Below are 14,279 nucleotides of genomic sequence, written 5' to 3' on the forward strand. Positions count from 1 at the left end.
TTACTTATTACAATACTGTTGAATTCGATTATCCAGTTCGCTTGGGACCGAGCTTATCATGCGGTTAAATGAGTTTTTTTCTTAAATTTCATTATTCATGTACTTTTATTAATTTCTCTTTAGAGCTTACGGAGTTTCTTTGATTTCATATACTTATTTTACTTTAATTGGCTATGATAAAACATTTGTTCCACTAGCCGAATGTAGTATAGTGTTCCAAGCTTCTCGACGTTCTGAGCTCATTTTATAATCTCTGACACCAAGTTTTGAAGTATCTCCCACCACTTGATCTTTCCATCAGGCTATTGGTCCAACCAAACCGCAGTTCATTTACAATTACTTTACTCAACAATGATTTATTGATCTTCTTATTTCCTTTACAATCTACTGATACGTTTAAAAACGCGTTTTCGTTGCGTTGCGTTGTGCCACTGCCTTATACATATATGTTTCGACACACATCGATGCTTCAAGAATAACCAATCTGATAACTTCGATATCTAGTATCCTCTCGAAAACATTAGTCCTTTATCGATCTCTGCGTACGTGACCAGAGTTGGCAAACACATACACACATACATGACTTAATACAACAGAAAAACACATACATTTACATCTATCGAACATTGAAGCAAGGGGTGGAGTCAATGCTTACAATTGACAAAATACAACGGACATAATTACAAATAAGAGAATAACAACAAAGAACATTAAAGAAATTCTAGGGAATACTAGAACCATTGTGTGATGACGTAATAAGAAACTGTTACAATTTCAAATTTAAAATAACGCAAGTTAAACTAAATGGACTTTAAAACAAATAAACCCCAATTGTAACAATACATATACATAAATATTCATAATCTTTCATATACATAATTAATTATTCGGAGAAAAACGAAAATGCCCATATTCACAAAACTACTGTAGATACTCTATATACTATAGATACTGTAATAACAATCATTTTTGATCGCCAAACAAACTTTCGCGATTCTACTAGATGACGGTTATGATTGCGGAAGAGCTTGTCTAAGAGTGGCAGACGATTCCCCCGTCGTGAGGAGTTTTGTCCTCAAGACGAATCTTCTTGAAGAGTGTTTCGCAAATCTTCTATATGAGTTGCTAAAGAGTAAGTCAGAACAGTCTCGGAAGATCTTAGAATCTTGTGGACGAGTAACAAATGATTGTTTTGCAAGATTTATAAAATACTCTTCCAAAAGAGTTGCCCCCTACTCGCCTTGACGAGTAACAAATAAGTGTTTTGGGATATTTATAAAATATTGGAAGGTCTAAAATGCTTATCAATATTAGTTGCTCATCAAAAACGTAACAACTACTAAAAAATTTAATAAAAACGTTTTGTATTACTCGTCATATTCAACATAAAAGTATTGAGAATTCTGTTTGGAGTAGTGGAATTTGTCCACTCGAAAATATATATTTGTCCATCGAAAAATATAATTCAATACAAGTCCTCAACGCAACAGGCATAAAAATAAAAACAATAGCGAAAAGTTAGCTCAGACGATTCTTAAACTTCCACACGCAATGGATTGTCAAATGATATTAAAGGAAACTGTTTCACGACTCATACGGATGATAATAACACAATGATTTGTATAATAATAGTCGCGAAGAGTTGCTATAACTTCCGCACACCAAAGCATTGTCCAATGACAACCTAGAAGAGTTTTTCACGACGCATAAGGACGATTATAACGCAATGGGTTGCAAGAGAATCGTCACGAAGTGTTGCTAAAACATCCGCGCACGCAATAGATTGGCCAATGACATTATAGATGAGTGTTTCGCGACTCATACGGAAGAACAATTGCGTAAAATTCTTCCAGAAGATTGTTCCATTGTTCATCGCGGCGACGAACGCTTTCCAAAATTATGTAAAATGTTTGTAGGGATAATGGAACATTTATCTCACACAGAAAAAAAAATATTTATTTCAATCACGAAATTAATTAGTCCTATTAATGTTTTAATTGAAACTGCTTCAATCATAATAAAAAATGATAAAATCAATCATCGGTTTTTGAAAATATTTTCAATTAAAAAAATTCATATTATATTAAAACGAGTAAAAGCGTGCAAAGTTCGGCCGGGCCGAATCTTATATACCCTCCACCATAGATCGCATTTGTCGAGTTCTTTTCCCGGCATCTCTTCTTAGGCAAAAAAAGGATATAAGAAAAGATTTGCTCTACTATTAAACCGATATCAATATATGGTCCGGTTTGGACCACAATTAAATTATATATTGGAGACCTGTGTAAAATGTCAGCCAATAATAAGAATTGCGGTCGATTTATGTGGGAGCTGTATCGGGCTATAGACCGATTAAGACCATAATAAACACGTATGTTGATGGTCATGAGAGGATCTGTCGTACAAAATTTCAGGCAAATCGGATAATAATTGCGACCTCTAGAGGCTCAAGAAATCCAGATCCCATATCGGTTTATATGGCAGCTATATCAGGTTATGAACCGATTTGAACCTTATTTGACACAATAAAAAAAATAGGTCGTTCAAAATTTCAGCCAAATCGGATAGGAATTGCACCCTCTAGAAGCCAAGTCCCAGATCTGTTTATATGGCAGCTATATCAGGTTATGAACCGATTTGAACCAAACTTTGCACAGTTGTTGGATATCATAACACAATACTTCGTGCAAAATTTCCTTCAAATCGGATAAGAATTGCGCACTCTAGAGGCTCAAGAAGTCAAGACCCAAGATCGGTTTATATCAAAACATGGCCCGATATAGCCCATTTACAATACCAACCGACCTACACTAATAAGAAGTATTTGTGCAAAATTTCAAGCGGCTAGCTTTACTCCTTCGAAAGTTAGCGTGCTTTCGACAGACAGACGGATGGACATGGCTAGATCGACATAAAATGTCACGACGATCATGAATATATATACTTTATGGGGTCTCAGACCCCATCCCATCTTATGGTGGTGGTATTGGTCTAATCACGCTCCTGTAAAGCCAGTGGACTACCCTCGGATTGAGGCCCCATTTCGAGCCTACATAGTGCCCAACATCTGTGAGCCTTCTCAGTACGCTCCTGAACGTGACGCTTCCAATTCAGTTTCCTGTCCAAGATCACACCTAAGTATTTGACCTTGTCAGATATCGAAACCATCTTATTGAGGAAACGTGTTGCGAGGGGTTAACTCTTCGGATATCGAAATGTTTCTTTATGAAGGACAGAGTAACATTCTTGGAACATGTAGTGGACAAAGATGGTATACGACCAGGCCGATTGAAAACTATTGCGATTGATGAATTTCCAACACCGATGAATGTGACCGAGGTTAGAAGATTTTTGGGCCTTACTGGCCCACATTGCTGCCCCTCTTACCAGATTGGCTAAGAATGATGTTTCATTCGATTGATCAAACGAATGGGAAAATGGACACAGATGCGAGTAGCATAGGACTTGCCGCAATTCTCCTCTGGTTGAAGATGACGGGTCGTGAAGACCAATTGTCTTTTTTAGTCGAATGTGCAGCAATTCAGAGAGGAAATATCATGGATATAAATTGGAGATTCTTGCGCTAGTGGAAGCTTGTGATCGATTCAGAATGTACCTACTTGGAAAACATTTTACTGTTTACACTGATTCCTCTGCTATTTTGAGTATTAAAACCATGACACCGATGGTTCCACGTGTGTCGCGTTCGTTGTTAAAGTTGTTCGAATATGATTTTAACTCTTGTAATGACGCATGCCGACGCGATGAGTAGAACACCCGTGGAAGAAGAAGCAGACCCAGAAGATGTAACAGAGAAGCTGATGCAAATAGTCTACATCAGATGACTGGATTTGCAGGATCCTGAGCTTGTGCAAATAATGACATTAATGAGAGATGAAGAAGAGTCATCTCAGCGGACATATGGAGTTTCTTATATTGTAAGGAGTTTCTTATTAAATTACCCAGACTGTACATAGAAAACGAACCCACTAGGAGAATGATCTATTGGTCATTCCAAATCGTTTGCGTTGGAGAATGTCAGGCAATGTCATGATAAAGTTGAACATCGAGGAGTATATGGTACCTTTAAGAAGGTTGGGCAACTTTTCTGCTTCAGACGAAAAATAAATTATCTGAAAGACTACATGAAATCGTGTGTCGAATGCTGTTTTAGGCTAGAACCGATGTCGTTTGAAGTGATTCATATGGTTGACTTGGGTCCTTTCATCAAAAGTCGACGTGGAAATAAGCATATATTGGTGATTGTTGATGCAATGACTCGTGACTCTGCGGATATTCCTGGCTGATCAACGAAAACGGAGCCAGTACTGGATGCGATATTCAACACATCAAGGATGCAGTTCGGACACCCCGAGCGAACGGGTGAACCAAACTATTTTGCCTTTCCTGAGGACTTCAATGAATTCCAAGGACTGGGACAACGAACTCAGACATGTCCAATGGAAGATCAATACGTCGGTCAATGCTACGACTAAGTTTTCACCAGTTGATCTTATTTTCGATTTTCAACTACGAGACATCAGTGTTAACAAACTCTTGTCTGCGGTTGTCGATGACAAAGAGACAACGACTGCATGCGAACGCCAAAAGGATGCCATGAATAACATCTTAGCATCAAGTGAGGTGTGGAAAGCCAGATTTGACGCGAAATATAAACCACCTAACCAGTACAACAAAGGCGATCTAGTTTGGATTGAGAGTGCAATGCCGAGCACTGGGGAATCTAGGAAACTTGATGCAAAGATCGTCCTGATCGGCAAGACTCTTTTGAAATTCGACAGATACATCAGCATTGTGGCCAGCAGTGGATGAAGTTATGGTGTGCCTTGTTTTTAGAGGTTAACGAAGTGTACCAATAAGATGGTCATGTTGAGGACCATTGCGAAGAGCCCTTGTAACTCAAGGACGAGTTATCGTCAGGTTCGCCGAGTTGTCATGTTTTCAAATTGCAAAATGTTTTCAAATTGCGGGTACGCGTTTCTGAAGAATAACTTGTGAATCGTCAGGGTGACTGTTTTTGAATTTTTAAAAAAAGGTTTAGACAAAATGTTCTAATACTCGCTTGTACGCCCTTAAAATTTTTTTACAGTTTTACAACAAAAAACCGAAAAGAGCCGCTAAGATTCTTTTTTTCAAACAACCTGGGGGCCGTCCCAGCCCCAAATCCCCTTAAAATAGGTTTATTTGACGATTATGACAATATGGAACTCAAATGAAAGGTATTCGGGAGTAGATTACGAATATGGTCAGGAAGTAGGAATAGGCTTTATAATTTATTGATAACGGAAGAGGCGGAGCCTCTACCGTTACCCCAAAATCAAAAGTGGACCGATGAGGACAAAATGGGTATCAAATGAGAAGTTTGCGGGAGTAGATAACGAATCTGGCATACAAATTCATGTCTAAGTATAGGGGGTCACCCCTTCCCACCAAAAACGACCAAAATGGGCACATTAGCCAATGACGGATATATGGGACTCGGTTTGTTTGTTACTTATAGACTGAAAACCGGCAGAACAGATTTTCTCGAAATTTTCGCATATTGTGTAATATGGTCTGGAAGAAAACATAGACTATATAATTTTTCGGTATAGGAAGGGGGACTGACCCTCCCCGTTATGGTATTAAAATTTGAGTCTAAGTATCCATCGGGCCGCCCCAACCCCAAAAATACTCCAAATAGACATATTGGACGTTCATTTCAATATGGGCTCAAATGAAAAGTATTCGGGAGTAGATTTCGAATCTGACATTCAAAATCAGATCGAAGTATAGGGGGTCATGCCACCCCTCAAAACGCCATTAGACCCATAATGGCTATATGATACTTGGCTGAACCGATTTTCTTCAAATCTTCATAGATTGTATACGTTTGTCTGGAAGGAAACATAGGCTATATAATTTTTGGATAAGATGTAGGCGGACCCAGCGGGGCCCGCCTCCCCCCCAACCCCAAAACTCCTCTAAACAGATATATTCGAAGTTCATGTCAATATGAGACTCAAATGAAAAGTATTAGGCAGTAGATTACAAATAAGGCATTAAGATCAAGTAATGGGAGGTCGCCCACCCCCAAATACCCCCAAATGGGCATATTAGCCGAATGGTTATATGGGACTCAAGTGAAAGGTATAAGGCAGTAGATAACGAATATGACATTAAAATTTGCGTTCAAGTCTATGAGTAAATTTCGAATCTGGCATTTAAAATCAGATCGAAGTATAGGGGGTCATGCTACTCCTCCAATGATAAAGGATCTATTTTTTGTAGTCGAGTCCGAACGGCGTCCCGCAGTGCAACACCTCTTTGGGGAAAAATTTTTAAATGACCATGCATGGCATTTTTCCTCGCAAATGTCGCCAACATTAAGAGGCGATAAACACCGCTTTGTCCGATGTTCTCGCCAGGATTCGAACGCTTTCAGCGTCATAGGCTACAATAGCACGAATTCGATATCCGCATTCAGTGCGAAGTGTCCCCAGCCTAAATAGATATAAGAGAGTTAAAGAAGGCGCAGCGGAGCGCTTCAGGTAACGGAAGTTTATATAAGTCACAGTTTTAAACTTTTAAATGAGGATTTTATGGCTTAAGATAACAGATCTGCAGATCGGTCAAAATGGCGGCTTTATCCAAATAGGGTCTGATTTTGACCATACGTTGTTCGGATATCGGGTGGCCTAGTGCAACTCTAAGTTTCAAATTTATGTCAAAGTATGGTTTTATCTGGATCAAATTTGATTCGCACAAAGGGAAATCTGGTCCAACTCACTGCTCTAAAATCCAGTGGAATGGGGAAATACGGCTTTTTTTTATGGGCTTAAGACCCTGAATTGGTAGATCAATAGGCAGCAATGTCCAAATAGGGTCCGATCTAGACTATGTTCAGTTCGGACAATGAGAGGCCAAGTGCAACTAACTGTTTCAAATTTCAGTGAATTCGGGCAACAAACGGGGCTAAATCGGCAGATCGGTCTATAAGACAGCTATATTCAAATATGGTCCGATCTGGACTATGTTCAGGTCGGACAAGCAGAGGCTGTTCCAAATTTCAGCGAAATCGGGTACCAAATGGGACTTTTATGGATTTAAGACCCTAAATCGGTAGATCGGTCTATATGGCAGCTATATCCAAATATAGTTCGATCAGGACCAAACTCGTTGCAAATTTCGACAGGATGTCACTGTTCTAAATTTCAAAAAAATCGGGTGATTAACGCGTCCTTAAATCGGTAGGTCGGTATATATGACAGCTATATCTAACTATGGCTCCATACAGACCACTAGCTAGACAGGGTCCGCTCGCTGCGCCTTCTTTTACTTTATATGGAACAAAATTATCCTTTGAATATTTGTTTTTGACAATTAAAGAGCTTTTAAGGAAATACCATGCTACGAAAATAGTGTGTGTATATAGCTTGAGAAACAGTATAACAATAGAAACCCAGAAAATTGGTTCCGAAAGTGGGTATTAATTTCGTGCTCTACTCCCCAATACCTTTCATTTGAGCCCCACATTGACATGGCCTGTAAATATGTCCGATTTAGGGGTGTTTTGGGGAGTGAGGTGGTTGCCCAAACACTTAGCCCTGAAAATATATCAGCATCTTGCTTTACTCTCAAATATCATTTATTTGAACCGTATATTGCCATTGGCCACAAAATTGGATATCAAATACGTTTGCTAATCTCATTTAAACCCCTTATTGCAAAATTCAACATATATGTCCGGTTTGGGGTATGGGCCCTAAAAACTATTATTATCGAGCTCCACTCTCTTTAAGACCCAAATTGTCATGGTCAGCAAATACGTTCTATTTGCGGGTGGGACGTCGGTTAGACAGTTGGTCCCGAATGTTGATATCACATTCATAGTCTACTCCCAATTACCTTTCATTTGAGCCCCATATTTCCATAGTCGACAAACATGACCCTGTGGTGGCTGTTTTGAGGAGGTAGGGGGCGGCCACTCAGTGACTTGGCTCTGAAAATATATATCAGATTGTAGTTCTACTCTAAAATACCTCTTATTTGAGACCCATATTGCAATGGTCAGCAAATACGTCCTATTTGGGTGGTTTTATGGGGTTGGGGAGGCCCATGACACTTTTCCCGAATATTGATATCAGATTCGTGCTTTACTCCCAAAGACTTTAATTTGAGCCCCATATTGCTATGGTCGTAAATTTGTCCCCTTTGAGAGTATTTTGGGAAAGGGGTGGGCCTTCAAAAATTTCCAAATTTCCTACATTTGGATATCAAATTCGTAATCCGCTCGCAAATACCATTCATTTGAGTCCCATATTGCTATTGTCGGTAAATACAATATGTCCGATTTAGGGGTGTTTTGGGGGTTGGGGTGGTCCTCCAAGCACTTGGTCCGACAATTGGACATTTAGGGTTGTTTTCGGGGGTGAGCTGGTCCCCCAGACACTTGGCCCTGAAAAAATATCAGCATCGTGCTCTTCTTTCAAATACCATTTATTTTAACCCCATATTGCCAATTGTTTAGGCGAGTTTACACGATGAGGCGTCCCCCAAACACATGGCCCCAAAATAGTTTATCAAAATCGTTTTCTTATCTCAAATATCTTTCATTTGATCCACATATTGGCATGGCCGAAAAATTTTTACCCTTTGGGGGGTGTTTTGAGGAAAGGGTGATGCCCTAAATACATGCTCCTACATTTGAATATAAAATTTGTATTCTACTCCCAAATACCTTTATTTGAGACCCATATTACGATGGTCACTAAAAAATTGCTGTTTGTGGGGTATTTTGGAAAAGGGGTCCCGAACATGGTATCAATTCTTGCTGTACCCCCCAATACCTTTCATTTAAGCTCCACATTGACACATTTGGATATCAAATTCGTAATCCACTCGCAAATACCATTCATTTGAGTCCCATATTGCCATTGTCGGTAAATATGTCCGATTTAGGGGTGTTTTGGGGGTTGGGGTGGTTCTCCAAACACTTGGTCCGACAATTGGATATGAAATTCGTTTTCTACTCTTAAATATCTTTCATTTGTCGTGATTGGACTATATATATATTTGGTAGATTTTGAGGTTGGCGCGGCCCCCCCTAGGTACCACATCCAAAATTTGGATACCAAATTTTTGTTTTTAGGTTACCATAAGAGAGCACACAAAATTTCGCTTAAATCGCACTACCATCTTCGAGATCTGACGTTTATGAAAATTATGGTAAGGGGATGGGTCCGCCTCCCCTTCAGATATCAAAAAATGTAGTACCCTATTTTCACCACGGGACCATTATGCACCATCTGTGAGAATTTCAAGAATATCGGTTCAGCCGTTTCTGAGTCTATAAGGAACACGCAAACAAACAAACAAAAAAACCTACAAACAAACACAAATTGATTTTTATATATAAGATGTATAAAGATATATATATATATATATACACTAGCTGAGCCCGATTATGCTATGTTAAAGATAAGTACTCTAAATTTCATTTCTGCGTAATTGAAGTTGAAAATGTATTCCAATTTTCCTATGGATTTTTCTACACTCAATTACCTCTTATATAAACCCCACATTGCAATAGTCAGTAAAAGTCCTTCTTGGGGTGTGGAGGACCCCCAGACACTTGGCCCCAAAAGTGAAAGTCGATTTCGTGGTCTATTCCCAAAGATTTTTATTTAAGATCCATATTGCCATGATCGGTAAATATGTCCGATTTGAAGGGTTTTATAGTGGTGAGGTAACCCACGAAACACTTAGTTCCACACTTAGTAGTGGTTGGTCTATAAATCCGTTTGCCGGGTTTTGGGGGTGGGCGGCTCTCCTAGGCATCCCACCCCAGAATTTGGTACCAATTTTTTGCTTTTAGATCCTTCCTATTGTATATTACTATATTTTATTTTTCTTATTCAAAGGTAGGTTGTCATAACAAAGATACATTCTGGTGATTAATTTTTACCACTCTGCTGAATTAAATCCAATTGGATCCAACGATTTCAGTTGAAGACTGCCAGATGATGCTAATTTAAATGTTAGTGCTACTCGCTTAGAGTGGATCATATAGTATGGTGGTTGAATAGTCATTCATAGACAACCACCATACCATATGACTACCTATTAAATAGTCATCATTTAGTCTTTTTTATACCCACCACCGAAGGATGGGGGTATATTCATTTTGTCATTCCGTTTGCAACACATCGAAATATCCATTCCCGACCCTATAAAGTATATATATTCTTGATCAGCGTAAAAATCTAGGACGATCTAGCCATGACCGTCCGTCTGTCTGTTGAAATCACGCTACAGTATTTAAAAATAGATATATTAAGCTGTAACTTTGCACAGATTCTTTTTTTGTCTATAAGCAGGTTAAGTTTGAAGATGGGCAATATCGGACTATATCTTGATATAGCCCCCATATAGAACAATCCGCCGATTTAGGGTCTTAGGCCCATAAAAGTCACGTTTATTATCCGATTTTGCTGAAATTTGGAACTGGGAGTTGTGTTAGGCCCTTCAAAATCTTTCGACAATTTAGCTCAGATCATTCCAGATTTGGATATAGCTGCCATATAGACCGGTATCTCAGTTTTGGGTTTTGTGTCCATAAAAGGCGCATTTATTGTCCGATGGCGCTTAAACTTGAGACAGTGAGTTTAGTTAGGCTCTTCGACGCCCTTCTTCAATTTGGCCCAGATCGGTCCAGATTTGAATATAGCTGCCATATTGATTGATCTCTGCATTTAAGGTTTTGGGCCCATAAACGGCGTATTTGTTGTCCGATTTCGCCGAAAAAGTGTTGCCCAGCAACACGTCGTTTGGTCTCGTCTATCGGTGAGCTAAAAATGGTTGCAACCTTATCGTTAAGGTTTGCAACTCCTGGTTTCACGCTGAATGTTATAATTTCGGAGCTATGGCGGCCTACACATTAATTAAATCACACAGTGTCCCGTTCGGTCATTATAATCGACTGTTTTGGGGTGAGGTGGTCCGCTAGATATATGAGCAGAATTATAATATTAGATTCGTAGTACACAATCTCATACCTTTAATATAACTGTATACACCTCATGATTGGTGTATACAGGCTCTTAGGGTAAGGGGAGGGTCCGCCCTCAATGCGATATCAAACAATTATATAGCCTATTGCTCCCTCCGGACCACTCCCCAAAATCTGTGAAAATTTCAAAGAAATCGGTTCAGCCGTTTTTGAGTCTATAAAAATTGTATAATCAAACAAATTTACAAACCCACAAACAAACATACAAACAAATAAACATACAAACAAACAAACACAAATTCATTTGAGTTAGTTAGTTTCTGCCTATTCAAGAACTGAGATTGGAAACCGCTCCATTCCCGCACTGCTCCTGGTTAAAAAAAATTGGCTCCCGCTCCGCTCCACTCCGCTCCACTCCGCTCCGAATCCCTGGTACTTATGCAATGTTGTTTGTTTTTGTGCGTGTATTCTTTGTTTTTATAGCCTCCTTCATAGGATGGGAGTATACTAATTACGTCATTCCGTTTGTAATACCTCACAATCTTCGGCTAGACTCCATAAAGTATATATATTCTTGATCGCCATGACAATTTAAGTTGATCAAGCCATGTCCGTCCTTCCGTCTGTCTATCGAAATCACGCTAGCTTTCGAAGGAATAAAGCTAGGCGCTGGAAATTTTGCACAAATACTTCTTATAAGTGTAGGTCGGTTGGGATTGTAAATGGGTCGAATCGTTTTATAGACTGATATAGCTGACATTTAAACCGATCTCCCGATTAGACTTCCTGATAGAAGCTCAATAATGCGGAATTCTTATTCGATTTGGCTAAAATATTGCGCATGTCGTTTTGGTATGACTTCCAACAATTGTGCCAAGAACGGTTTAAAACAATCCATAACCTGATATAGCTGCCATATAAGCCGATATCGCAATTATATTTCTTGAGCTTCTAGTGAACGCAAATCTTAACCGATATGGCTGATTTTACACGCAGCGTTTTCTTTTAACTTTCAATAACTGTACCAAATATGGTCTAAATCGGTTCATAACCTGATAAAGCTACCATATAAACCCATCTTCCAATTTGACTTCATGAGTCTCTTGATTTTTGTATGTGCGTGTTTATGTGTATGTGTTTAAAGGCCTGTGCATAATCAGTAAAATGCTTGACACGTTATTCCAATTTATCAAAATTATTTTCTTTTCAGCTATGGTCGACGTACGGCCCTGGCTGTTGGCGGGTTTGCAGCTGCCATTTTTGGTACAATACGTTCATTTGCCACTTCGTACCCATTTTTCATGGCTTTTGAATTTTTGGACAGTGTTGCAGCGAGTCCGTTGTACAGTGTATGTTTCATACTCGGCATTGAATTGGTTGGACCCAATCGGCGTGTTTTAGCTTGCGGTTTAGTTACCATATTCTACGCCGTGGGTGAAATGTTTTTGGCCTTAGCTGCAAAGTATTTACAAAATTGGAGAATCCTATTGCGTGTCCTATATGCCCCAGCTTATGGACTATTCCTGTACTTTTGGATATTGCCGGAAAGTGTGCGATGGCTACTGAGTCAACGAAGAGAAGAGGAGGCAAAGAATGTTTTAAAACGAGCAGCTACGGTTAATAACCGCAAAATTTCCGACGGTGCCTTGGACAAACTTATTTTTGAGAATCGAGAAAAACTGAAAAATTCTGCTGAAAGTAAATTTCCCATAAAGTTGGCATTTACTACATTGTTTTGGCGTATAGCCAATTGCTCTTTTTGTTGGATCGTCAATGTTCTTGTATACTTTGGTCTCAGTCTAAATGCCGTTCTTCTGGATGGTGATAAATACAATAATTTTATATATATAGCTTTGGTGGAAATACCAGGATTCTTACTGCCGTTGGTAATAATGGATCGATATGGGCGCAGATACAGTATGTTCGGCACCATGTTAATCAGCGGTTTGTGTTGCCTGGCAACAATCTTTTTGCCACATGGTAAGTGTACTTTTAATACCTTGAGTCCGCCGATAGTGCTTTCTAATGGTTTCCGTTCACATTTTAGAAGCAGCCCTGGGCCAATTGATTCTATTTCTAATTGGCAAATTATCTATTACATGTAGCTTTCAAGTGCTATACTTCTTTACTTCAGAAATCTTTCCGACCAATTTGCGCAATAGCTTACTATCTTTCTGCTCCATGGTAGGGAGATTTGGTTCGATGTTAGCTCCACAGACACCACTTTTGGTACAACTCAATTTGTTTGTGTTTCCCAAATGTAATAAAATCGACCTCTCACTCTCTCTCTCTCTCTCCTATTTTTTATTTAGGCTAATTACTACGATGGCGCTCCTGCCTTACTCTTTGCAACAACTGCAATTGTTAGTGCCTGTTTATCGTTACTATTTCCAGAAACTACTAACTTGGTATTGCCAGCAACCATGGAGGATGCAGAACACATTGGCAAAGCAAAAGAAAAAGAAGTTAACGCTCAAAATACACATTTGTGATATAGATTTAATATTTAATTAAGTATTAATAGATACTCAGCTCTTAGTTTAGTTGTAATACAATCATCATTTGCAATAAAACGGCAAAAAAAAACTTTGGGATTTCGTCAATCGTCTTGCTGGACATTAATATCAAGCCAAAGATGTTTTTCCAAATAACTGAAGAATCGTTAAAATCTAAAGAAAATATTCTAAAATTAAATCACACCACATGTTCTGAACAAATCACATGTATGAGACCATACAAACTTGCACCGCGGTGTTACTATTTAGTTCTTTTGACCGATTAAACATGCTATTTACTAATAAAAGAACTTTTAAAACAATGTTATTAAAGGTGTTACTTTAATTTTTTTTTTTTTTTTTTTTTTGACATAAAAAACTAAATTTACCATGAAAATTCCATTAAGGAACAGGGGATACCGCGCTCATAACAATGAGTCCAGTCCGATTCAAATTTAAGCCGAATGATAAAGGGCCTCCTTTTTATGCCGAGTCTTAACGAAAATTTATCTGATGTTCACGTAGGGATTTGAACCCATGCTTTCGGCGTCAGAGGCGGACATACTACCCTCTGCGCTCTCCAAAGAATATGTTTTTTTTATCACGACAAACTATTGATAAGAAACATAGTTTAAATTGTATGAATTAAATTGTTAAACATGTTGTGTAACTGCTGAGTAGAGCGGAAGTGTTTTCATTTCGCCCCTCAAAGAAAAATAAAAATCCGTAACTCGGAATAGGTAACTATTACGTAGCCCTCGGGCGAAAAACTC

At 38.8% G+C, this 14,279-nt stretch overlaps 1 protein-coding gene across 2 annotated transcripts in view; it reads left to right on the forward strand.

Moving 5' to 3' along the window:
• LOC106095127 (organic cation transporter protein) overlaps positions 1-13,781 on the forward strand; it is a 128,653-nt gene extending 114,872 nt beyond the window's left edge. For both annotated transcript variants that reach the window (XM_059360741.1, XM_059360742.1), the window contains 3 exons: positions 12,222-12,991; positions 13,059-13,240; positions 13,324-13,781. In XM_059360741.1, coding sequence (XP_059216724.1) covers positions 12,222-12,991; positions 13,059-13,240; positions 13,324-13,503 — 1,132 coding nt within the window. In that variant the 3' untranslated portion in view covers positions 13,504-13,781. The remainder of the gene's footprint in view (positions 1-12,221; positions 12,992-13,058; positions 13,241-13,323) is intronic.
• The last annotated feature ends 498 nt before the right edge of the window (positions 13,782-14,279 follow it).

Source organism: Stomoxys calcitrans, chromosome 1 (assembly GCF_963082655.1).
Source record: "Stomoxys calcitrans chromosome 1, idStoCalc2.1, whole genome shotgun sequence".
Taxonomy (NCBI): Eukaryota; Metazoa; Arthropoda; class Insecta; order Diptera; family Muscidae; genus Stomoxys; species Stomoxys calcitrans.